At 49.5% G+C, this 25,081-nt stretch overlaps 3 protein-coding genes and 2 non-coding genes across 19 annotated transcripts in view; 2 read left to right on the forward strand and 3 right to left on the reverse strand.

Annotated features, from left to right (window-relative positions):
• C6orf89 (C6orf89 homolog) overlaps positions 1 to 6,765 on the forward strand; it is a 20,700-nt gene extending 13,935 nt beyond the window's left edge. For all 4 annotated transcript variants that reach the window (XM_015298899.4, NM_001012548.2, XM_015298901.3 and 1 more), the window contains exons 4-8: positions 44 to 198; positions 460 to 599; positions 1,326 to 1,452; positions 2,032 to 2,155; positions 2,536 to 6,765. In XM_015298899.4, the coding sequence (XP_015154385.2) occupies positions 44 to 198; positions 460 to 599; positions 1,326 to 1,452; positions 2,032 to 2,155; positions 2,536 to 2,621 (632 nt within the window). In that variant the 3' untranslated portion in view covers positions 2,622 to 6,765. The remainder of the gene's footprint in view (positions 1 to 43; positions 199 to 459; positions 600 to 1,325; positions 1,453 to 2,031; positions 2,156 to 2,535) is intronic.
• Positions 4,019 to 16,450, forward strand: PI16 (peptidase inhibitor 16). 10 transcript variants are annotated; one of them, XM_025143865.3, is made up of 8 exons: positions 4,019 to 7,469; positions 7,841 to 8,042; positions 9,199 to 9,308; positions 11,138 to 11,356; positions 11,854 to 11,963; positions 12,740 to 12,828; positions 13,249 to 14,643; positions 15,030 to 16,450. In XM_025143865.3, exons 3-8 carry the CDS (start codon positions 9,291 to 9,293, stop codon positions 15,170 to 15,172), a joined length of 1,974 nt encoding a protein of 657 aa, XP_024999633.2. In that variant the 5' UTR covers positions 4,019 to 7,469; positions 7,841 to 8,042; positions 9,199 to 9,290; the 3' UTR covers positions 15,173 to 16,450. The 10 variants fall into 10 exon arrangements, with proteins under 10 accessions (XP_024999633.2, XP_040508836.1, XP_024999634.2 ...); XM_040652902.2 differs by having other exon boundaries at positions 4,019 to 7,164; positions 7,257 to 8,042; XM_025143866.3 differs by having other exon boundaries at positions 4,019 to 7,160; positions 7,257 to 8,042.
• Positions 16,451 to 18,531: 2,081 nt separating this feature from the next.
• MTCH1 (mitochondrial carrier 1) overlaps positions 18,532 to 25,081 on the reverse strand; it is a 29,739-nt gene continuing 23,189 nt past the window's right edge. Inside the window, exons 13-14 of one of the 3 annotated variants that reach the window (XM_046904224.1) lie at positions 24,562 to 24,788; positions 18,532 to 20,344 (exon numbers count right to left, since the gene is read on the reverse strand). The gene's annotated coding sequence lies outside the window, so the exon portion shown is untranslated. Of the gene's footprint in view, positions 24,789 to 25,081 lie in introns of all 3 variants that reach the window. The other 2 variants (XM_423245.8, XM_040652927.2) reach the window with 2 other exon arrangements.
• MIRLET7E (microRNA let-7e) lies at positions 19,986 to 20,068 on the reverse strand. Its single transcript, NR_031486.1, has one exon. It is a non-coding gene; the product is annotated as a microRNA let-7e (primary transcript).
• On the reverse strand, positions 20,186 to 20,268 carry MIRLET7A1 (microRNA let-7a-1). Its single transcript, NR_031487.1, has one exon. It is a non-coding gene; the product is annotated as a microRNA let-7a-1 (primary transcript).

The following is a 25,081-nucleotide window of genomic DNA, read 5'->3' on the forward strand; positions in this document are numbered from 1 at the left end:
GTTTTTGGTCTAATTAAGCTCATTTCTCTTGTTTCCTCTCAAGAATGCCAGGACTGGTGGGCAGCAGGTTGCAGACAAAACACTTCTACGCTTCCTGCAAACTGCACAGCATGTTCTGCTGTGAAAAGCTTTCAGATTGTGACAGACTTCGGGCAACTATCAGAAAAACTCCAGAGGTCTCAGCCTTTTCTAATCAAGGTAATACCTGGATTCATAATTCATAATTAATTGAGGTGGAATGTACATCTAAGAATACATTTAGCCCAAATTTAAGTATGTCAGGAGGGTAAAGAGCTGTCTGCATCCTTAGCAAGTTGTTCCTCTGATTAATTGTCATTGTGATTGGACACATAGCAGACGTGGTGGCTGTCACTCTTGGAGGTTCTTCAATGGATGGAAAAGGGAGAGGGGAGAAACACCCAGTGGACAGCTTTTTATTTTGTTTCTGTGTTGTTTAAGACAGGACAATCTCTCTCCTATGAAGAACTAAAGCACTTTCAGTCCCAGGATCCTGAACTGGCAGATATTATAATAGAAGAAAATTCATCTGAATTGTGGAGCTGCCTCCCGAGACAGAGCTTCCCATTTTTCCTTCCTTGGTGAGTTAAAGATGAAACCATCCAGGTGATGGATGTGTCCATCTCTGCTGCAGGGCTGCACAAGCTTTGCCTGTGTGAGCTCCACTTTAACAGGAGGGAAGGGGAAGAGGTGTGGGTTAGAGCTGCATCTGCCTGCCAACTCTGACTTGATCCAAGCAGAGTCTTTATTCACTAAAAATGAAGCTCTGCATGCTGTGACTTCACACATGATAAAAATATCCCAGTGACTGCTTGGTCCTGTTCTTCAGGTCATGTGTTAATCATCTGGGCGGTGGTCTGATCACCTGTGGCAACTGATTTGCATTTTTAATAACCTCTGGAAAGTCCTCCACTGTCTGTATTGACTGAGAGGAGATACCATGACTTCTGCAAAGCACGGGGGAATCCCGCAGGATAATTGGATAATTTGAAGGGAAGAGGGGAAGGAAATTGTTTAGGTATCCACAACGTGTTTGTTCCCTGTTTATATTGTCTTATTGCGTGTACTAAAAGAGCTTAGTTTAAGAATCTGGGAAGACAAATTTTACTCCTAAGTGATGTTTGCGCTCTTAGCTTCTCTAGTCTGCCCCCATCTCCCCATCCAAAAACAGACTAGTCTGCCAGCATCTGTGTTTATCAAGCATCAGTGTTTGTGAACAATTCTGTTCTTGGAACTATTATCATAATGTGATCTTTCTGTAATACAATGTTCTTCTTGTTGGACTTTTTTTCACTTTTATTTTTTAGGAACAGGTCTGTGAACAGAACTCAAATTCTGCAGGAATTTTTCCCTACTTCCTCTTTGCTGTCTTTCCCCAAGACAGTCTCCCTAGAGAACTGCTTTCTCATCCGCCACCCAGATTTGGGGAATAAGGTGAGAAATTCATCCTGGAGCTATTGTCTCCCTGTCTGTGAGTTGTCCTTCAGAAGCTGTAGGCCTTTTGGGGATTTGCATGCTTTCAGTTCTTTCCACCGCTGTGTGATGTGGCATCTCAAGGTTGCTGTACCCCCCAGAACTGGGGAGAAAGTGTGTTGTGTCTACTTATATGTTGCTGGGACATCGTGTCCACCTCTCTCAGCAGTTAGAAATGCCTATGGGGTGTCCCAGCTCCTCACATTTATGTCCTGGTCTGTGTGCACAGTTGGACACAATTCACTTGAGAGGCAACTTTGTGGGAGCTGTTCCTGGTAGTAAGTTCTACCCATTTTGGAATACCTGCAATGGAGACATATCACAGAAATGAGGGCTTCCAGCCTGATCTTTGTTTCCATGTGAGTTTTGTGGAAGAACTGCCTTGGGAGGCTTTGCCATATCTATTGATATCTAAGGGAGCAGCAAACCTGTAGTTTGTGCTGTCTCACCTTGTTGTAGGGCAGTAACCTGCCCTTGTTTTAATCAGACAGATCCAAGAAAAACTGGCAAGGCTTCTGAAATATTCTCCTCTCTTCCCAGAGCTACAGTTTGCACAGCCTCTTTGTTGTTGGAAGTGGACATCTCACCCTGACTGTTGCACCTCTGGACAAGTGCAGAGGACACTGTGAGATGTTCAAGGTGGATCTGGAAGCTGGAGATTTGGGTGAGTAGCTGTGCTGTAATCTGCAGGCTCTGGGAGCTGGGGAGCTGCTTCCATCTGGGTTTTTCTTAGCTGACACCTGCGGATATTATGTGTACCTGTAGTGAATGAGCGTAGCAAGACAGAAGCATGGTGATTTTGGGCTGGGAATTCATGGCCTGGACTACAACTGCGTGCCATGAGATGCTCAGTGTAAAGATTCCTAAAACTGAGCTGTTGAGGCTACGTAAGACACAGTGCTCTGCTGGGTATTACAAACCTAGAGTGCCACTGAGGGCAGGGGCTCAAAGAACTTCTGCATGTCCTCTTCCCTTCATGGGAAAGGCAAGCAGTCATTAGGCATGAATTGTACTAATGATGTTTCTTCATTGCATCTTCCACAGGTTATGCCAGCATGGATTACTGGATGATGAGCTTCGTGGCCAAAGGGACAGAGCCGGCAGTTGTTTGTTATGGAGCTGCTAGCTAAGGACTGTGGCATAGGAAAACAGCTCTTTCCAGGGCAAGAAGACTTTCAGCTTTGAAGCCAAGGCAGCATCTTGAAAGTGATAGAGTGGGGCAACTGTGACAGGCAGCTTTGCCACCCTGCATGTTTACAGTGTTTAAAAATGATTGTTGTCCTGACCCTTGAGGTAATTCTTTGCCTTTTCTCAGATGTATTTTGGAGAAGCTCAAGCTATTTATGACCTTTCCTGTCCCCCCAGGTAAGCTCTGGGTTGACAGCAAGGATTTTTTTCATGAGCAACAGAAGGGTTTCTCAGGATGAGGTTAATCTTGTGTCCTTTATGGATTTGTGGCACTTCTGAAACTTCGAGGTGGGGGACACTGGGAGTGGAGGGTGTGTGTGACATTTCGGTATACATTCCTCCTGGGGAGGAGGCTTGAAGCCTGACATGCCAGGCCATCTCTATAAAGGGAATGAATTGACATATCCCACCTCCACCCCATCTCTCACACGTGTAGCTGTGTGCCTCAGCAGTGTGCCCTGCATCGTCAGCCTCAGCTCTGTGCTTCTGGGCTCACACAAGCACTACAGCCTCAGTGCAGAGACCCTCACTCACTGCACCATTCTTGTACCAAATGAATCTGTTCAGACCTGTTTGTGATCACTCTCCTGCAGTTCTCTACCAGCAGGCTGTAGGTGAGTCAAACTGTGACTGTGCTTTCTTCCCCGCTTCCTTTCCTACAACAAAAATACCAATGCAGGTTTCTGTGAGGTGCTGAGAGTGCAACAGTAGTTCTGTTTAGAGACAGGGCTGGATGCATAGAAGCTCTCTGCAAGATCATCTTCTGATTGTGCACCTGAGACATTGGGGTTGTGTGATTGCTTTCATATATCCCTTGCTTTGAGGTACTGCCTGTGTTCCCAGCCCAGGCTACCTGCAGGAGCACCAGAAATTTTCCATGTCCATACCTTTTTTTTTTTCTTTTGGCATCAATTTCTTCCAGACCTGAAACTCTGTCTTCAGAATGAATGTTGGTTTTTCCTGAGTCTGTTCCAAGCTGCCTTCGCATGCTTCCTGTTGCTTGAGCAACTGCTTTATCCAGTGCCCTGAGAGAGGCTTGGTTTCAGTGTTTGCAGGCTGCGGATGCTGCTGTCCCTTCCAAGTTTGATCCTTTGGGTCTGTTCCTGCTGCTGAAGATCATTTACAGATGTGTCAGGCTGAACTCATAGTCCAGGGCTGGGGTTCAGGACATACTCTCACACTTGTTAATATGGAATTGGGAGGGGTTTTGTTTGAAAGCAAGTTAACTCCGTTCTCAGGAGCAAGAACCTTCTCCTCTGTAAATATTTTAGATATACTTAAAATGATAGATTGGAAAAATGTCTACCCAGCCTTTGTTTTTGAACAAGAGCAGGCACATGGGAGCAAATGTCTTACTAATCTTATTAAGGGCTGACGACAGCTGCCAAGTGGGATGACCACGTCTGGCTGCTGCACAAGGATAAGGCAGAGGACGGTTCCTGCTCCAAAGAATTCAGCCTGAGAGAATTTAGGCTGCATCACAAACATTTCTGTGCATAACCCTTGTTTTTCCTCCTGTAAGCTAATGAGAACAACCCCAGCACTTGTGTTAGTCTGTGTGTTTGGCCCTTCACACTGGACCAATGTGCTCCAGGTCCAGTAGAACCGAAGGAGGCTGACTCTGAACAGAGAAAGACTGATTTAATTTGTAGTAAAATATTAAAGGGAATTGGATTAATCAGACTTCTGTTAATATTGTTAATGCTTGGGGTGTGTTTTACCCTTGTGACACGACATGCGATCTTGTACATGCCAGCACACACACACACACACACACACACCACCCCTCTCCCTCTTCTTAAAGCCTGGATCTTAGTTAATGGAAATTCAGGAGTTCAGTCATGCTGGAATTAGGGTCCATGTAGTGACTGTTGCTATTTACACTTTGGCAGCTTCTCAAGTCAAATTCAAAGGCTAACAAGGTTACCTCACCTCTCTCTGTTTTTGTACCTGGTCCATTTCTGTAACACATTGGTTAGAGGTGCACGTGGAAAGGACCTGCTGGGCCCATCACTGCTGAGATTGCTGTTACTTCTAAGCACCCTTGAATGAAACTTGTAGAAGAGCTGTGGAGACAATGAGCTCTGTGAGATGCCTGCATTTGGAGTGTCACACTTAAGCCATTGTGGCTGTCTGGATCCTTTGGGAAATAGCAGAGAAAATGGATCTATTTATGTTGCTGTTTACATTGGGAGAAGGGGGGACTCTAGGGTAAGTTTGTGCCTACTTAGCAAAAGTGCTCTCACGTGTTGCTTCCCCACTGCTCAGTGTTACAGCTGGTTGGCCAGGAGATGGTGAATCTGGACTTGTTGGCAGATTAGCTTTCCAAGTGCATTTTATGGTCTCTGCATAAGTTTCCAGATCCGCGTCTAGGTGATACATTGCATATGTCCCAACCTTACTCCCTTTGGAGTTTACATCATTTGTTTTTAAACTTCCAGTATATTTTCTCTTCCTTTTCCAAGAGCTGTAAGGAATTAGCTGCTAAGCAGAAACAGGAGGGCAATTCTCCTGCTGATAAAGAGCTGATTTTGGCCACAGCTGCTGCTGAGTGCAGAGCCTCAATCTGTAGTGCAGCTTCTCGAGTAGCTGCTGTTGTCAGCTGCCAGAGGAGCAGTGCTAACACCTTCCACATTGCAGCACAGGCGGGGAGCCCGGTACCGACAGCTCGGAGGTGAGGCCACGGTGGCAAAACTCACATGGCCAAAAAGAGGTCTGGGCACCTTGGCCTTGTGGCTGCAGCTGAGCCCTGGCCATCTTCCACGTCTGGGGCTCTGGCTTCACAGAACCTCACCCATAGAGCAGGCAGCTCCTAGCAAGCTGCTGAGCCTAGTGCAAAATTGAGGGGAATGTGGCTGTTTTCTCAACTATCAAGAGATTGCAACAACAAACGTGATTGGATGAGTCACAGTGTGTCTGTCATGGTCTCTCTTGCCTCTAGCTTTGTTTTGGCACTTGTGCACCCTGCTTTGGGTAACACCCCACTTCCCATCCTGGCCAGCCCAGCGGGGCGCTCAGTAAATGTGTGCATCCTTATTCTTAACATTTCCATGCTCTGAGCTCTTTGCCTATGAGCTGGGAGAGAGAGACTTCTATTCACCTGACTTCCCACAGGTTGCAAAGCTTCTCTGAGGTCACACCAGTGGGACACTGAGAACCTAATGGGCAGAGGTGTGGACGAGTCATTTCTCTGCTCCTTGAGCTGGAGAGATGGGATGCTGCCTGTGAGCTGGACCTCAGGATGGTTGTGCTTTAAGGCTGGTTTCCAAAAGCAAGGTCATTGACCATTGCTTTCAGTCCTGAACTCAGGGTGATTGAAAGGAGGAGCGAGGAGTGTTGTTTCCTTCGGTACCAGGAAATCAGCATCACCTGTAGGGGCCAAGCTGACAGCTTCTATTGATTGCTTTCTGTCTGTCTCCGCTGATCCCAGCATCCAGCTGCCTTTGTAGTGCCCTGGAGAACTTTCTAGGCTCAGGTTTCCTGGGCCTTTGGCTTCTCCTGCTGTAAGGATCTGGCAGGGAAGCTGGTTTTACTGCAAGGAGCAGGGCTGGCTCAAAGCACCTCCCTTCTCTCCCTGGTTTTGTAGCAGCAAGCCCAGCTCACGGCGTGGGAACTCCTCGAGTGAGAAGAGGTGTCCTCTTTGCAAATTCTGTTTGTAGAGCCGTGTGTTTTCCTCTTCAGGAAACTAATTGTCATAAAGCATAGGTTTCATGTCCTGCTGAGTTAAATAAGGGAGATGCTGGTCTTCCCCTTTGCTTTGGAGATTCAAACCAATGGCAGTTGCTTTATTTTTTGTGCTGTTGCTTTGTCTGCAGGGAGAGGGAGGCAATTTAAAGGCTCAGGGGTGCGGGGAAGTAAAGCTATATATACATAAAGACTGTTGTAATGCTGAACACTATAAATTCAGTGGTGGATTAAAAAAAGAATGTAAATATGCAATTAATGCAGAATTTTATGGATGGTCATAATTTAATATATTGAGAACTTTGTAAATACTTGGGAAAAAAAGTCTGTAAAGTGTGTAAATAAATGAGATTTGTATGTAGAGAAGAATAAAAAGAAAAGTTTTTACTTTTTGCAATGAAATGCACGTGTTACTGCACCTCTCCCCCTATCCTGATTCTTATTCTTCATGTTGTGTGTCAGCCACGGAGGGGTCATTTAGGACACTTTGTGGAAATGTCATTTTGAGTGAAAAGCTGGAATACTTTATGTTTGGAAAACGTTTTGCCAGTTTTCATCTGGTTCCCTAAGCAAAGGTGCAGTGGCACTGTCTGTCTCTCCTTTCTTCCTACTAACGGTGTCTGTCCTTCCTTCACAATTCAGCTTATTTCAGCCAAACACTGATGGAGGGGCAGAAGATAATAACCTCCAGAGCTGAATAAGGCAGGCAAGGAGAGGAGAGAAAGCTCCCACTGCTACCAGGATAATGTGCAAACCTTGACAGGCACCCAGGAAGCCACGTTGAAGACCTTCAGGACGTGAGTCAGTAGAAAAGTCTTGCTGCTTCTGCAGTTCAGACTTGGGCCTTTTTGGAGCCCGCCAGTGTTGAGCTGAAGCCTTTACACCCCCATCAGGTAGCGGCATGGAGCTCCTGTCTCGTGCTGAGGCCGCTGGCTCCCAGGGGTGCAGCAGACTGGCTGTTCCTTGAGTGAGCAGCAGGAGAGCTGCATTCCTCATGCACTTACTAATGCCGGCTGGACATGAGCTTGTCAGCTCCAGGGTGGGGCTTGGACCTCGTGCTGTTAATCTCCACGCTTCAGACATTGGCTTCAGAAAGAACCATTAGGGTAGGTTGGGAAGTTGGGAAATTGTGCTGCACCCCCCTTCACCAGCAGCCGTGCCTGACCTTGCCAGATGCTCTGGCTCTTACTCACGTCTCTCCATGAGCCACGTGCCCTGGTTGTGACTCTTCCAGACCTGTTTTCCCCGAAAGCACTGTGTGTCCCAATTTTTTTAATCCTCATTGCTCCAGTAAGGTCTAGTGAGGATGCTGTAGTGCCAGGGGCTGCTTAAGGCTTAGCCCTTCATCTCTGCATCACTTTGAAAACACTGGTAGGTTCGCTGAGGTCTTATCACTGCCTTGTTCCTCATCTGCCAGGCCGTGCTGAGCTGGTAGGAGTTGGATTCTGGTATTGTTCCTTTCTATTTGTTTCTCCAGGTCTCCAGGGATGCAGCAGAGCTATTGGAGTGTCTTGTGAAGGAGATGGGTTCGCCTTGACCCAGACTCTAGGCATGCTGTTGACCTTAGCAGTAAATGTGAACTGTGATGAGATGTTAGCCTCAGACACTGCTTGCAGAAGTTATTGGGCTACTGAAAGCATTGTAGACTTTGGACCTAATAAAGAAGTTAATATGTGGAGGTAAGATCTGGTGGGGCTGTAGGAGAGCGATGGTGGCAAGAGAGGTGATGAGAGTGGTCTGAAGCAGAAGCACAACAGCAAAGCAGGGCCTGGAGAGCTGGGAGGGGAGGGGTGGAGACAGCACTGACTGTGTGATGAACTTGGCTCTGCTAGCCAGAGCTGCCCCCCAACTGATCCTTCTGAACAGCCTGTGACCCCCAGGGGCAGCTCCTGGAACAGAGCTGGGAGGAGGTGAGAGGGTCTCTGCAGGACTGTCTCCAGCACAGACGGTGCAGTGTGCGACTGGGGAAACTGATCCTGAGCCCTCCAGGTATCTGGCTGTGGCTGCAGCGCAGTCTGTCCCTGCAGGGCTCATGGTCTGCTATTTCAGACAGACCTGAAGGTGGCTCTTGACTGCTAACTCCCCTTTTGGGGGCAATTTCAGCTCTGGATCTTGTCCTTCCTCCTTCTCTCGTCCTCCTGATGACAGGGAAGGGACATCAACCTTCTGTTACCTCTTCCTAGAGGGACGGAGGGGGCAGGAGGCTGTTCCCCACAGCCTGCTGCTTTCCCCTGACACAACCAGTGCACAGAGACAGGAGATGGCCAAGGGGAGCTCTGACTCCCAGCTGGGGAGTTATAGCACTGCAAGCCTTCCTCAGCAGTTGCAGTTGCCTTCATTTCTGGAAGCGTCTCAGTGACCAAGGAACACCCTTGTGTAAAACAGAGCTCTGCATTTCTTTGTCAGTTGTTTGGGGCTTACTACTATTATTATTATTGTAGTTCAGGACAAAAGGTGGAAAAGGGACCACATAACAGATGGTTGAGGCGATGTCTGACGTTTGGAGCAGCACATCCTTACGTGAAAATGCCAGTGCAGGGAATTAGGATTGATGCACAGGGTCTGCCTTGGGGAGTGGACCCAGGGAGCTCTTTGGCACCAGATCCACTTCTGCTCCTCCATCAAGTCTGATATGTGAGATGGGTGTGTTCCATGTGGCTCTGAGACTCCTCTAATAAAGAACTATGTTTCCTCCCCGATCTTCAAGCTGTTGGGTGTTCCTTGCTTTTGGGAGGTGCTTTAAATCTGACTGCCAGAGCTGTGGGCTGCTAAGAGCAGAAGCTGTCTGCACGATGCTGAGCTCAGGTCTTTCTCCTCTTTTCCTGTTGCTCACAGCACTGGAGCTGAGCTGGTCCCTGACTGATGAAGAAAAGAGGATCATCTTGGATGAGCATAATAAATATCGCTCGCAGGTCTCTCCTCCCGCTATGGATATGCTGAAGATGGTAAGTGGCTTTTATGGCAGGGAATCCCAGAGTGGAATGGTGCGAGGTTTAACCTTAATGCCAGCAGGAATTGGGGTTTTGTCTGGAGGAGGCAGGGCAATAATTGCTTAGCGCTATTGATATCAATGGAGGGGCTCCCCAAATTGCCTTTACAGGGATGAGTTTCTTTTCGTGCCTAGAGTTGACTGATCACTTTTGGAAGTTCCTGAGCTTAGTCTGTGTCTCCTGATGCTCTGTGAGAGCAGTGCAGCTTTCACTCATGTGAAGCTCATTCAGAAAGACAGGTGTTGCCCTGAGCTGTGGTGCTGAGCAGGGCCACACAGCAGAGGGGGAATCCTGCTCCAGCAGCTGGTGAAGCATTGCTCCATGTGCTTCATTTACCTTTGCAGGTGTTTGGGCTCCAAAATTCAAGGGTGACCTCCAGGCTGTTCGGTTTGGGCTTTCTGTCATGCTCCTAAGCACCACCATTCCCATGGACATAGCAAGATGCAGAAAATTCAGGGAGTTTGGAGCCAAGCTCTTAGAGAAGGCATGAGGGAAACGATTTCTCATGTGTCTAAAACGTGGGTCAGGATCCTTACGTTGGTGGCGATTTGGAAGCAGGGAGTGCTGTAGCAGCAGTGACAGATCACTTGCTTTGAGATGCTCCCCTCTACAGGGCTGCACTGTTTCTTCATTTAATCCAATCTGCTTAACCACACGGGACCTCTTGATGCTGCACATCAGGAGCACCACAGATGTTCAATGTCGAGCAGCCCTGACAGTTTCTTGTCAGAGGTGTTCCATGAAAGCACCGTTCTAACCTTCCTCCCCAGCACGCAATGCTGCTTGTGCCGTCCCTGTCTCTGACCTCACCTGCAGCTGCACCACGTTTCTGTTTGGGTCTGGTTGCTGTGGAAATGGTTAGATGATGGGGGGATTCAGAGCCTAAAGCCATTTCTTTTAAAATGAGGGAAATGCCACAGGTGCAAGCCTGCTGTTTATGGAGCCCAGCTCTGTGCCAGAGGGAAACGGTGTGCGTTTCCCAAGCAGAGTTTCCAGCCCATTGCTCTCAGCCTGGCTTGGGGCCATGGTGGGAGGTCAGCTGGCTCTCTGTCCCCCACCCAGATATTTTGATGCTTCCCCACAGTGCTGCTGCTCAGGGGCTGTCCTTGTCCCCTCGACACCCTGATGGCCAAATGCCCTGCATCAGAGCTGCGTTCTGTGCCACTTTATGCCCAGTGCTGGCTCTAGCCAGGAAAGTCCCCCTTAGGACCCTCTGTTTGCTGGGCTGCCTTCCAGCCTGCTGCAGAAGCGAAGCTGCTGTCTCCATCAAATAGAGCGAGGGCGGTCCAAGCAGCTGCAGCACAGGGCTCCCCACTCCTCTCCCTGCAAGAAAGCCTCTGGGGCCTGAGCTGATGGGGAACCACTGCTGCTCCCCATGCTGGAGGGGGCTCTGTGTGGCTGCTGGGGGAGATGTGTCCGGCCCCCCTCCTGTCCTCATCCCCACTCATGTGTGACCCAGGGTCCTCCTGTCCTCCATCTGACTTACAGCTCTCCACGCTGAGCTGAGGGTGCTCCGTGCTGACATTTCAGGTGTTCCAGGCAAGGCTGAGAATCGTGCTGCTGCGCTGACCTACCCGTTTGATATGTGTGGTTTGTGCGGGGACAGACCGAGGAGCTCCCTTCCCCCAAGGACTCCTTAGAAGGCACTCAGGGCACCCACGTATTGAGTAGGGACTTGAATATTCTGAATGGGAGAATTGTGAGCAGGCAGCTCAGGAGTCCCTCTTGTGTGTGTCAGAGAGCCCCATGTCCCTCTCCATGTGCTGACACTGAGCTCCTTGCAGAGCTGGGACACGGAGCTGGAGGCTTTTGCCCAGGCCTATGCAGAGAAGTGCATCTGGGACCACAACAAGGAGAGGGGCCGACGGGGGGAAAACCTCTTTGCTATGGCCCCAATGCTGGATCTGGAATTTGCTGTGGAGGACTGGAATGCGGAGGAGAAATTCTACAACCTGACGACTTCCACGTGTGTCTCTGGGCAGATGTGTGGCCACTACACCCAGGTACCAACCTGCTGGGGCAGAGGGGAAGTTTGGTGGGGAAGGAGCTGTATCAGAGCCCTGGGTCCTCCCAGAGTCTTTGCAAAGAGATGGGGAATCTGTGCTGGGCACCAGCCAGGAATCACTGATACAGGGGGACCTGGGCACAGTGCCTTTTGGATAAGACATCTTTTAAAATAGCTCTGCAGCTGTTTTTTGGCAGTGCAGCAGAGCTGGGTGCCGGCTTGCCTCAGGCAGAGATGAAATCTGAGTGTGCCTTTGCAGTCTGAGTGAGTGGTGGGAGTGAAGAAGAGTGTAGACACTGGCGTTAAGTTTCAGGATGGATCTATGAAGGAGTCCAGGATCAAAACAGAGGTGGTGATGCTATGGAGTAGAAAAGCTGTGGCCCTAGGCTGGGAAGGTGCTCCAGACAGATGCAGCTTCCAAGGCCAGAGTATGGCTTGTCAATAAGGCATCTGCCTTCATCATCGCCTCACCTTCACCCCTGGTCTTTGTCCTAGGTGGTCTGGGCAAGCACGCACCGCATTGGCTGTGGGTCAAAGTTCTGTGAGAAGATTGAAGGAATTGAAACAGAGGACATGTACCTGCTTGTCTGCAACTATTATCCCCCGTAAGTCTCGTGCCGCACATGATTTGGTTCATTTTGGTGGGGCATCTGTGCTGGAAATGCCCTGCTGCCAGTCCCTATAGAACGGCAGGAAAAGCCTTTGGACGTGCTCAAAAATAAAGGCAAAGCAATTTCGAGAAAGGCCTTTGTTATCTTGGGTTGGTCATAAAGGAAGGAAGGGTTGTTTGGTGATCCTTACCCATGATTGTGATTCCTGTGGTCTGGTTCAGCTCCTGGTACAGACCAGGGAGGGAGCTGCCCCGGAAAGCAGCTCAAGGCTGGTGCTGTAGCAGCTGAAAGTACAAACATCACCTTCTTGCTCTGTGCCTTGTACTTCCCAATAGACAGTGATAGCCTGGGGGGGGGGAGCGTGTTTTCTACCAGCAGAATGGTAAGAGATGGGAGGAAGGGTGGGCACCTGCCTGTGAGGCCCTGGGATTAACCTCAGGGACCACTCACTGAGAGATGGAGAGCAACAGCAGATCTTCTTAGGAGTATTCAGCAGAAGGGAGACAAAGGCCTGTTTCCAAATGCCCATTGACTGCTCTTTTGTAAGGGGTAGTGAAAGAACAGGTCCACAGAACTGTTTCCCCTGGTTCTGGCAGTCTTGGGTTCGGGACACGGATCAAACTGTGCTGATAGTGTGTGGCAGGAGACATGCTTTCATTATGAGTTTTGTTTCGGCTGGGATATTCCAGTTGAATCAGACTCCCTCTCTGGGATGGGTGTTTTCTCCTCTGTCCTCACATTTCCTTTTTCTTGGTGTCTTCTGCTTCCAGGGGTAACATGAAAGGCCGAAAGCCATACAGGGAAGGACCCTCTTGTTCACAGTGTCCTGAGGACAGAGTTTGTGTCAACTCCTTGTGTGGTAAGTGAAGCAAAGCCGTGCATGTGCCTTGACAGGCTATTAGGACTGAGACCCCTGGGTTGAGGTCCAAGTTCTGAGCCTGGACCAGCAGCTCCAGGTCTGGACCGTGAGACATCACATGTGATGGCAGCCCCTGAGAAAGGTCAACTGCCACAAGATGAGGAGGATCGAACAAGGACCTCAGACCTCCCATAGCCAGTGGTTATTGCTCCATGAGGATGCCCCATTCTTAAGGGGAAGGAGATTGTGTAAAGGAGATGAGATTTCTCCAGGTTGGGAACTCTGAAGTGGGAAACGGCCCAGAGCAACCTAAGCAGCCTCTGGCTGCTCCTTCTGCCCGTTGTTGACTTTTGCTGGCCCTGATCAGTTGAGGCCAGCTGACCCCTGTGCTAACCCATGGCACTTTTCATCTCTTACCAGAACCCACTATAGAAGAGACCACTCCACCCTCTGTGACAACAAAGCCAAGCCCATCCACCCCAGTCGCACCAGAACGCACTACACCAGCACCCACCACAGTCACGGCCAAGCCAGAACCCACAACCATGCCCTCAGCCACCACACCAGTAGCCACCACAGCCAAGGCAAAGCCACAGCCTGCTACAACCAAGGCATCATACACCACGCCAGCACTCACTGCTGCTACATCCAAGCCAAAACCCACCATGCTAACAACTACAGCCAAGCCGGCACCCACCACACCGAAACCAACAACCACCACTACAACCAAGCCAGCACCCACCACAACCACCACTATGGCCAAGCCAGCACCCACCACACCAGAACCCACCACCACCACACCAAAACCCACAACAACCACCACTACAACCAAGCCAGCACCCACCACAACCACCACTTTGGCCAAGCCAGCACCTACCACACCCAAACCCACAACCACCACTACAACCAAGCCAGTACCCACCACACCAAAACTCACAACCACTACTACAGCCAAGCCGGCACCCACCACACCAGAACCCACCACCACCATGCCAAAACCCACAACAACCACTACAACCAAGCCAGCACCTACTACACCAAAACCCACTACCACTATAGCCAAGCCAGCACCCACCACAACAAAGCCTGCAATGACCACACCAAAACCCACCACCACCACTACAACCAAACCAACACCAACCACACCAAAACCCACCACCACCACTACAACCAAACCAACACCAACCACACCAAAACCCACCACCACCACTACAACCAAACCAACACCAACCACACCAAAACCCACCACCACTACAACCAAGCCAACACCCACTATGCCAAAACTCACAGCCACCACTTCAGCAAAGCCAAAACCTGCTACAGCCAAGCCAACACCCACTGCTGTAACATCAGCAAAGCCAGAATCCACCACCACAACAAAGACAGAACACACTGAAACTGAAAGTCCCAGTTATATTGTGACAACTGGGTTAATGCTTTCCCTTGAGCCCACGTTAGACCCAGATTATAGAGTATTTCCAGAAGCAGAGTTAGGTACTGAAGAGCCTGTTGCCTCCTTAACTACAGAGAATCCAGACCTATTAGAAAGTATGGGCACAGCCATCAGTCCCAAAGCAGTCCCAGAAACAAATAATGGTGTGAAAGAGGATGAGAGAGAGAAATCAGCCTTCTTTTCCAGTCCAACTCCATCCCCCAGCCAGGTTATTCCAGAGATCAAGTTAGGTTTCAATAAAGCTGAGCTCATAACCCCCTCAAAGTCAGTGGTCTCCAGCCCTGAAGAACCCATCTTCATGCGTTTAACATCATCTTCCAAAGAAAAGGGGCAGAGCTCTGCTTTCCAGACCTCCCTCTCAGGTAAGGTAATTGTGGAGTCTGTCCTGGCATGGCCATGCAGACACTGAGTGATCCCCAAGCAGCATGGAGCACACTTGGGAGGAACCAGCATTAGACTGGTCCTTTGGATCCTCGTCTTTGATGTGGCAACAGCCCTTTTCCTCACTCTTTCCCCTAACGCTTAAAGGGTCTGTTTGGATGTCTGGTTTGTGAAGCATGGTTTTGTTTACAGCCTGCTCTTCACTAACACCCACCAGCTGTGTCGTGTCTCCGTTGGATCTGTGCCTTGCTGCTGCCTTGCACCTCGTGGTGTCGTGGTGCACATCCCTGACAGACCTGCATGAATGGGAGTTTCTCTTTTGCTCACATCTTCCCCTCTAACTCTGTGTTTTTTTCTTTTCTGCCAGCAGATGCCCAGAGCACTGAAGAACTGGACGTAAACTCAGACCATGAAGGCAAGGAGCAGCCCACGGCTGGAGCTCCCAGTACCTGCTGGGGCCTTTCGCTCTTCCTCCTGCCCAGTGTCATCCTGGTGGGCCTTCTGCTTTGAACAGTCTTTCTCAGCTGTCCCTGCACCGGTCACCAAGGCTTTCTTCAGCATTGGTTGTCCCACCACCCTGGTAGGCTTGGGAGACACCACGGACAGTTCAGGTTGACACACACTCTTCTTCCTCTTGCTCACCGCTCCAGCCCTGCTGTGCCAAGGGCAGCTGGCCATCACATGGGCACTCAGTGCCCTTCCTGAGATGGCCCAGGGACAGGAAGGTGTCTGCCATCACGCTAGTGAACTTGGGCACCAATGCTTCTCCTTTCTTCCCAGCCAGTCTGGGCTTCTGCTCTGTTTCTAATAGGAGACGATTAAGCTCTCATTGCCCTGTGTGGCTGGCAGGTCCTGCTGCATCACGTCCTGGGGAAAGCAGAATGCCCTGGAAACCCAAATGGCAATGGGACATGGTGGTTGGTTTTGGTATTTGTTTGGAGGCAAGACACGATTGTTGAGTCTGATGTCTGTATATCAGGATGGATTTCTAACAGAAATGCTCTCTTTCCCTCCTCATGTGTCTGTTTGTCTCAGTTTTGGAGAAGTGTCAGCTCTTCCTTCCTTGTCCAAAAATGGCATTTTTGTCCACAGAAGAGGTTTGTGTTTCCTACTTCTGGCAGAGCTATGGCCAGTGTCTAGACGTACTCCCTTCTCCTTCTGCCATCCCTCTGCAGCCTTTGCCTCCTTCCTCACTTCTGCTGCCTGCATGAACCCCTCCAGCAGTTACTCCATTGTCATGCCTTTATTGTACGCGTGTGCCTGCACGTGTGTGCCCGCACAGAAGAAGAACCTTCAGCACTAGAGAGGAGTTACTGCTCCTTTCTTCTGCACGGCTTCCCTCGTTGCAGAACTTAAGTGGACGATGTATTTGCAGTTAGATACAGATCCTGGTTGACGTATATATGTGAGTCCAGGAGGAAAAATAATTGGGTCTGCTGGTGCAATTTCAGCTTGGGAGAGCCAAGCGAATGACGTTAGAGGTTACCGGTGGTTCCAGGACCTGTTGCAGGATGGCTTTCATTCTCTGGAGCACTGTGTGCTGTATTCCTCCACGTTTCTGCTCTGTTCATCTCAAGATTCCCAGTAGGGTGTGTTAAATGTGGGACGAGTTTTGCAGACCAGCAGAAGGGACGAGAAGATCTGGTCCTTTTCTGGTTGCTGCATCCTTTGGTTTCTTAAATAGATGAGGTGGAGAACGACCTTAAGTCCAATATCTGCGTCCTCCCCCTGATGCTGTGTGCTGTGCATCTCCAGAGCATGCACTGAATAAATCCTGTTCTGAAAGCCTGTTGTGGGGCACATCGTGTCTTTTTGGGGTATCCAGAAGTCGGCTTGTATCAGAAAAGCAATCCTGGTTGTGTGTTTAAGTAGAATTGCTGCAAATCATTCTGGCTCCTTCCAAGTGCTTAATGTTGTTGTTATTTATTGGCTTTCTAAAAGCACCTGGGTGCTGATTTCTGCAGGACTGCAGCTTTTTTATCTTCTGGAACTCGATGATCTTTAAGGTCCCCTCCAATCTAAGCCATGATTCTGTGATTTATGTTTTTAGCCCATTTAAAAGCAGGAGGAGGAGGACATTCAGCATGATGGAGGGAATATTCCTCCAGCTCCCAGCTGAGTGCTGAGCAAAAATGTGTCTCCAGCAGGAATTTTTGGGCAAGGAAAGCAAGAGGGAAGGGAGCTCAGAGCAAAAAAAAACCAAGATGAAATTAATACTGGAGTGCTTCTGGTTCCCTGCTACGAGGCCAAGCAGCCTCCTCCCACCCCAGCACGTCTTCGTCTTTGCAGCAATGAAAGAAGCTAAATGCAATGTCCCCCCCATCCTTTCCCCACAGCCTGCAGAATATCACAGCACCCACAGTGCAAGGAGAGAACCCACAGCACAGGAATGATGCTGACGTTGGACCTTTGCTTGTAGCTTTGAGGCTGCTCTGTGCTTCCCCTCTCCCCACAGTTCAGCTGCAGGAGCACAGCTCCCTGATAGGAAGCAGCTGTCCGTGGGGTGTTTTTAGGTCACGGTCACTGCTAACCCTGCTGAATGGTGACCAGCAGATGGCAGTGGGACAGTCACTGCGGAGCAGCGAGCAGCTCTGACCTCACTGTACGGTGATCTATTTAATCACAAGCATCAGATGTAGTTAAGGATCAGATTTAAAAATAACCTCTCATCCAGGTTGTTGCACGGTCTCGTTGCAGGCTGAGCTCCTGCAAGCTGCAAGGGGAAAAGCACCCAGCATGGGGCTGCTGACAGGTGACAGAAGTACAGCCAGGGCCTGCAGCCCTACCAGGGGTAAAGCAGAGACAGAGCTGGGACAGCACTTCAGGGCTGCAACTGTTTGTCCATCTGGGTGAAGGAGAGTGTATCGTTAATTCCCTACCAGTGATTAAAAGAGCAGAAAAGTGTTTCTCCTCCCAGCGAAATCAGAGCGCTTGGTCAGCATTGGATTTGTTTTGCAAAGTTGGGTGCCTCCCCCTTTCCTGCCTCAATAACCACTGTGGAGCTCAGAGCAGCAGCATTGCTGCTAGCAGAATTTGCATGAGGCCAAGCAAATCATTCCAGAATTTAAGTATTTTATCTTTTCTTTTCTGGTTGAACTTTGTTTTCCTGAAAGTTTTGACACTGGCAGTCACAGAATGGTGCAAGCACTATTTATAGAGTTCCTTGCAGCAGCAAATTCAAAGCTAGAAGGCAAATTCTCCTTCCTCTTCCCCCTGTGCCCTGGGACTGTGGGGCTGAGCGTTGCCAGTGTGGGGATTTGGAGTGGTTTGGTTTAATCCTAAATCCAGGAGGATTTAGGGAAGGAGGGAAGGCAGCTGCGTGGCAAAGGTGGGTTGAGAGTATGGTGGGCAAGCAGGGAATGGCATGGAACGTTCAAGGGAGACTTGTGAAGCATTTCCAGCTCTGTTTCTGGGGATGGCCTGGACGACTCTTGGCCATTGATGTGAGTTGGTGGGAGATTCCTGGAGGGAAGGGAGCCAAGTGCCTGACGAAGCTGCTGCAGGAGTCTGGGGGCCCAGAGTGATGCAAGGGAGAGGTTTCCACATGGCCATTCCTTCCCTGGTATGGAGGATCCCTGCTGGCTGGGGTCTTGCTGCCTCTATGGAGGTCTGTCACGACAGAACTGCACCACTTCCCATCCTGGGCCCGGCACAGTGACTGCTGACAGCAGGACCTGCAGCCTCAGCTGCTCTGCCAACCCTGCCTGCCCCACAGCCATGTCGTGCCCTGGTTTCCCCTTTGGGCTCAGGGCTTTGGTCACGTGGAGGGTTTGCTGGATGACACACAGTCAGGAGCACCGGCCAGCCCTGGCCCCAGTTCATCAGCCATGCTTGTTTGAAGGCAGTAAAAGACACTATTTAAAAAGAAATACAATAGTCAAAGCAAGTTTATTTTCACAGCAGAGTATCTCCAGTGGTATTTTATTCATAGTTTTCATCTCATACCGTTTTGCTGTTTAATATGCTCTGCATTAACATCAGTGCAGTGGATGGGAACGGAACTGATTTCGTTTGGGACCCACAGGATTAATCCTTTTCCAGGGAACACCTCTTAAACATGAAGCCGATGTGCTGCCCTGTTCCCATACCTGTGCTGCTGTTTTGGTACCTTCCGAGCAATGCTGGGGGTAGAAGCCCTTCCCCTGAGGAGGTGCATAGAGGGTAAGAGTGTGTAGAGGAGGAGTGAGCTGTAGCTTTGTGTGGCAGGTCCCCATGACTCCTGGTAAGCCAGATGTATGGAGCAGAGGGCTGCATTCCTCTGCTGCTAGATACTCCAGCATCCCCACCCTCCAGCTGTTGCCCAGCCCCAGGAAGTCCATCCCAGCCTTCCTGAAGCTACACCCTATCCCAAGAAGCAGAGAAGCCTTAAATGAGCTGCTTCACTGATGGGAGTCCCATAGCCCGATCAGCCAGCTCTGAGTCGCCCCATGTTGCGCTTCCAGGGTGAAATTTGAGGGCTCCCATTTCTCATTGCAGCTCTCTCCCTCCCAATTCATCTGAGAAGGTGCCCTTGGTTTGCCCTTGCTCCTCAGTATCTCAGATCTCACACGTTTCCCTGGCACTGAGATGCCAGCGATAATGTCCTGAGACATCCTTCAGCCTTGGGAAACTGGTGCAGCCCTCATCGAGTTACAGTCCCTCCTGTGATCTGGGTTCTATTTACTCTGGAATGTGGCAGAGGGGTCGTCCCATCTGCTTCTCACAGAGGGAAGAAATAACCATTCCCTGTCCCTTGTCAAGTGCCAGGGCTCTGAAGCAGGCTGTCATGTGCTGTCAGATGTCAGTGCCACCTACCTGGCAGGAACAAGAAGGTTAGGACTTGCTGCCTTTGGCTCATCTCTCTCTCACACCTGTCTCCTGAGTAGGATGGGGCACTGGTCTGAACTGCTGGCTTATCCTATGTAAATATATAGGAGTCCTAATCTCTCCAGCAGGGTTTGCATGTGAGTTGGGTTGATAGAGATTATCAAATCAGAAAGAACCACCCTCTAACTGTGTCCCATGGGAGAGCTGGGAACTTGGCCAAAACCAGAATGCACTTCCAGGGGCCAACCAGCCAAAATCTGATCAGCTCACGGGGCTTTGAGCCCACGGGCTAAGCCAGCTCATTTCATTGTTTCTCTTGCAGCCATTAAAAATGAGAGAGACGTTTTTCTTTATGTAGGTAGCTCCCTGTTCGTATGACTGAGGCACGGAGCAGACCCTGGAATAACACAGCCCCGGATGCTGTAGAAGACCCACTTTGTTGTTCAATGGTGCCATGTGCTGTTTTTGCTCTAGGAGCTCTGTGGCTGAGCATCTCCTCCGGTGGTATTGCTGCTCTTTAAGGAAGGCAATAGACTGTATAGTTATCACCTGAAATGGGACAGAATCCCTCCCACCAAACTATACAACCTACTACCTCACCTCCACAGAGCAGTACAGAGGTCTGGTGTGATTCCCTGGCTTTGTGGAAGAGCAGGATTTCTTGCACCACCTGTCTCCATGCTTTGTGTCCAAGCAGACGAACTGAAGATCTGACTGTCTCCTTAGGAAAGACAGTAGATTGTATAGTTAGCTCAAAGGGAGGATAGGACTCCACAACTATTCAATCTACTACCTCAGCCTCAAGGACAGCTTGGGACCATTGCCATCTAGGGCAATGAGATGATCCTTATCCAGGAACTGACTGCTCAGTGGCTCCTGTGAAGAGAAATGCATAAAAGTCCATCAGGCTTTGTGCTGCTAAAAGAAGCAAGTCTCATACTCAGCCTCGTCGTGGAGCTCCCTTTCCTCCTTATGCCTCCTTCAGTCCACTTGGACTACAGTATATCCTTGGCAATCATGCTGGCTGCAAACTTTATGCACCCAAGAGCATATGGAAGCAGCAGCTCTGCAGATTGAGCCCAGGACCATGCACACAGCAAGCACAGCCTTCCTGAAGCTGCAGCAACACTAAATAATATACAGGCAAGCTGACCTCACCTCTTGAACACACAGCATATCTAGAACAAACCTGCCAGACTAGATAAGATAATCCATCAATTTAGCTGTTATGCACTCCAGGGAACTGAGCAGATTAGAAATAACTGAGTACAAGGAAGCTTTTAGGCTGCACATGTAATGGTATTGAGTATATCAAAGCAGATCTCATTTCCCAAACAAATGAGAGCAACATGCAGGTCCTTTAATGCTATAGCACAGCCAGGCACTATTAGCGTGGAGCAGAGACAGGCTGGCTTCCCCCCAAGCCCTTGGCTCACCTTCTGAGGCTTTTTCATTCTCTGTACACCTAACTACAGATGCAAGGTATTATGCTGGCAGTTTAAAAGACGCGTGAGGTTCTCTCGCAATGAGAAAGGTTTCCCCTTGAAGATTAAAGGAGGATCTAAGGAAAAGGGAGCCACCAGCAGCACGTTAAGGGGCTGCATGTGCAGCACAGCAAAGACCCAAAGGACTTCCCAAAAGAACTCAGTGCTGTGAAGCAGGAGGGGCCCCATCTGCCCACAGCTGGATGGGAGATGCAGGGGCTAATACATACGTCACCAAAGGGACAGAGGATGCCTAATGAATTGCATTTCCACAGCTGACAGGCAGCAGAGTGCATGAGTGAGATTCCCAAAGCTCTGGTCAGCTATTGTAGCTGGGGTCCCCAGGGTGAGAGTTTAAGATGGGCAGGAAAAAGGATATCTCTGCAGTGAGGCTTGGAAAGCGCCCACGTTCCTTCGCCGAGCTGTCCAGAAATCCTTCTCACCTAGCAGTCAGCACAGCCCACTTAAGTCTTTTAATTTCCTTTGACAAACTCAGCCTTGGGATGGCCCACTGTGCCGGGCCATCTGGCCCAGGCCTCTCCTATCTGTGTGATAACACATCAACAGTGTCAGAAAAATCAGCGTTGCAGGACTGATTCCTATAGCATTAAAGTACCCAACCCATCCACGGCGCCAAGCGCTCTGAATCCCAAACAGCCTTCTGATGGGAAATAATATTCTTCCTGTTTCATTGGCTTAGCAAATGATGCACAGAGGTTAAACCTCCCTCCTTAATGCTTAATGCAACAGCAGCCAGAGCTTTGCAGCAGTTACCATCAGGAACAGAGGGATTCGTTTAGTCAGTAGGCTCAGTGATCCTCGTGGGTTCCTTCTGACTCCAGGTTTTCTATCTGGAAGTGTTGTAGCTTCCCAAAGCTTAACCTCGTGCCACAGACACCAACCAGAGGAGCAGGCATTTACAGGGTCACTTCTGGTACCATTGCAGGGAATAGGAGTTTGGGTTAATATCAAACTGAGGATGGGAAATTATGTTACATAGCCCCTCATTTACATCAATCGAGTTATACATGGAGAGGGGAAAAATATATATATATATATCCCTTCTGACTTCTGCAAGTAATCCTGGAAACGGGAGATTTAATTACGATAATTGTCTTAATGAGTATAGGTATATATATAATGAGTATATAACAAGCTGCCGACACTGCAATCCTGATCCTGCCAGGACCTAAGAAGAAAGCAGTCAGATAGGACAACTTAGAACCACTGCGAGGATCAGTGTGACTCTCGTGGCCCCTGCGCCGCTGTCACAGCTGGTGCTGCAAGGATGGCCCCTCTCCAGGATGGATTATGGTCCAAAGATGGGCAAAGAAGCAGCGATGTGACCAAATCTGCCCAAGATCACAGGATGAGTCCATAGGAAAGCTGGCTGTGGGACCACCCTCGGCAGGTCCTGCTCCTGTCTCCGGGCACCTTCCCACCACGATGGCTTCCCGGTTTCCAGGCACAAAACCTTCCCTTTCAGCACGCTGCTGCTGAGCCACTCCATTTACAAGCGCCTAAATGCAATACTGCTCTGCAAAAATCTGCACACAACAGCCAAAAGGGTCTACGGGGGTCGGGAGCCCATAGCTCAAAGCCACCCACTGCCTTCTGAGCTCTTGAAGCCCGGAGTTTGGGGCGATTTTCAGGCATTCGACTGCTGTGAGCCAAACCTCTGTGAAAAATACCATCTTTTGTGCGGAGATTTTTGGGGAGCAGTAATTGCTGTTCTCCCATTCCAGATCCATACCAGGACATAAAAGTAAGCCAGATATGGGATAGAAATTGGCAGGTGAATGATGGCTAGGTTTCCTCCCAGCAAGATCCTTCATGTAGGCAAAATGTCCACTCCATCCTGGCTTTCCTGGTTGCTTTTTGAGATGGAAAAGTGACTGCAGCCATCACTGGGGACCCCCAGGAGATGCCTCATGGCGGACCCACAGCCGTCTGTGGGTCTGAAGGCCGAAGAAGCCCAGCAGAGCCTTTGCCTTTCAAATCGTGTTGGTACGGAGCTTCGGAAAAGAGCTGGAACAGCTTTGAGGAGCTGATGTGGCTGATTAAGGAGAACTGAATGAAATGGAGGAGGAGGAGGGGGGAGGAAACCATGCAACAACGAGGTCGCTCCGTTCAAAGCAGGCGCAGCTTTCAGCCTTTGTATAGCGGCAGTGCTGAGCTCTGTGCCAAAATGTGCCGGGCACAGGCAGGACTTCCCAGAGGGAAATGCTGAGTCTCTGAGAGCCCTTTCAGCCCCATGGAGCCACGGTGGGAGCGGGCAGAGGGAGGCAGAGGAGCACGGAGCTGCCCGCAGCCGCTGCCGGCTCCCACAAAATGGCTGCCCGTCGGCCATTTTGTCGCTGTGGCTTTGCCGGCGGGGAAGGCCGCAGTGACATCGAGTGGGGAAATGAAAAGCAAATGGACAAAAAGGAGAGGAAAAGAATTAAAAAAAAAAAATAAAGAAAAAAAGTAAAAAAAAAAAAAGAAGAAGCTGGGAAAGTTTTCAGGAGCTCCGGATGGGTGCAGTGATGCTGTGTCCTGGGAAAGCAGAGTGGAGCTGACCCTGGGGCCGAGCGTGAAGATGCGAGAGTTAATTGGAGGCACTGCAAAGAGGCAAAGGGGGGATGGACGCCAAAAGTGGGGAAGTTCACCCCAAAAACAGCCCCACATCTCAGCAGGGTTTTCCTCCGTATGCCGTAATGACGTCGGCAGTACTCCACTTGTTTATATTAAACGCTTATCGTTGTATGAAACAATTAACAGGTATCCTAACGAGTTCCTGCTCATCTGATAGGGGTTGTCTCGAGTCCTGTTGGGTGTTTGGAAACCTCTCGATCCTCATTAATCAGTTTGGTGTTTTTATCTACAATATGTGCATCCGTAACATGCTCCTAATGCTACTTGTCTTTCATTAACCCTTCATAAACCCATGATTAAAGGCGACCACAAATCCTGGTCAGTCAGCATATTGCATACACTGTCCTGAAGGAGAAATAAAAACCCCAGATTTTTTGGTACAGAATTAAAAACAAGTGCTACTGAGGTCTCATAATTCCTTCGGAAGAGTAAAAATCAAAGAGATGAAAGGCAAAAAGATTTACTTTTAAGTGCTCTGTGTTTGATTCGATAGGATAACGCAATTCTATAGGACAACGCGATGCTACAGGATAACACAATGCTATGGGACAACAGAACTGTATAGGAAAATGCAATGCTGTAGGATAACGGGATTCTATAAGGTAATGGAATGCTATAGGATGATGCAATGCTATAGGACAACAGAATTCTGTAGGAAAATGCAATGCTATAGGATGATGGAATTCTATAGGAAAACGGAATGCTATAGGATGACGCAGTGCTATAGGACAACACAAAGATCTACGCAGAGAACATCCTGCAGTATTCTATAGGACTCTTCCATTAATTCTGCTCTCCTTCAGTTCAAAGCCTGCTTGCAAAAGGGCTCGTGTTTACCCCTAGCATATATTTGGACCAAAACATGGAGTCTGTGACGCGATCCTGGCGCCCACCTATGCACCCCAACTCCAAGACCACCATTTCCACCTCCACTGTCCTTCTGTAAGAAAGCCAAGCAGATACGAAGGCAAATACCTTTCTATGCAAGGACAGCGATCCCCCCGCTCCTGCTCTCGCTCCCAGCATCTCTCCAGACGTCCAGCAATCCCTCCACGAGAGGTGAGACCACCCCAATGCTGACCCACGGCAGAGCCGATCCCCATTATGTCACCAGAAATCCATTCCCCTCTGCCATCCGGGAGCAAAGAGCCGCGACTGCGAGCTGCGAAGCCATCCCAGCAACTGAGGGAAATGCAGAATCACTTAAAAAAAAAAAAAAAAAAAAAAAAACAAGGCTTTTATTTGGCGCATGTTCTGGTGGTTTTTTTTGCCATGCTTCTGCGCAACGTTGTATGGTAACGCCACCAAGTTCCCTTCAACTTTTAAGGCACGTTGCTCCCCGGGGCTTGTTGTGTTGCAGGATATCCATCCTTGCAGTAAACAGCTTTGCTATCGCAGCCCTGCACCGTCCCGGCAAGGAAAGCGAGTGCTTAAAAAGCCAGGAGCAGCTCAATCTATTAATATTTAAATGAAGATTTTTTTATTCCCGAGATGA

This window comes from Gallus gallus, chromosome 26 (genome assembly GCF_016699485.2).
Source record: "Gallus gallus isolate bGalGal1 chromosome 26, bGalGal1.mat.broiler.GRCg7b, whole genome shotgun sequence".
Classification (NCBI taxonomy): Eukaryota; Metazoa; Chordata; class Aves; order Galliformes; family Phasianidae; genus Gallus; species Gallus gallus.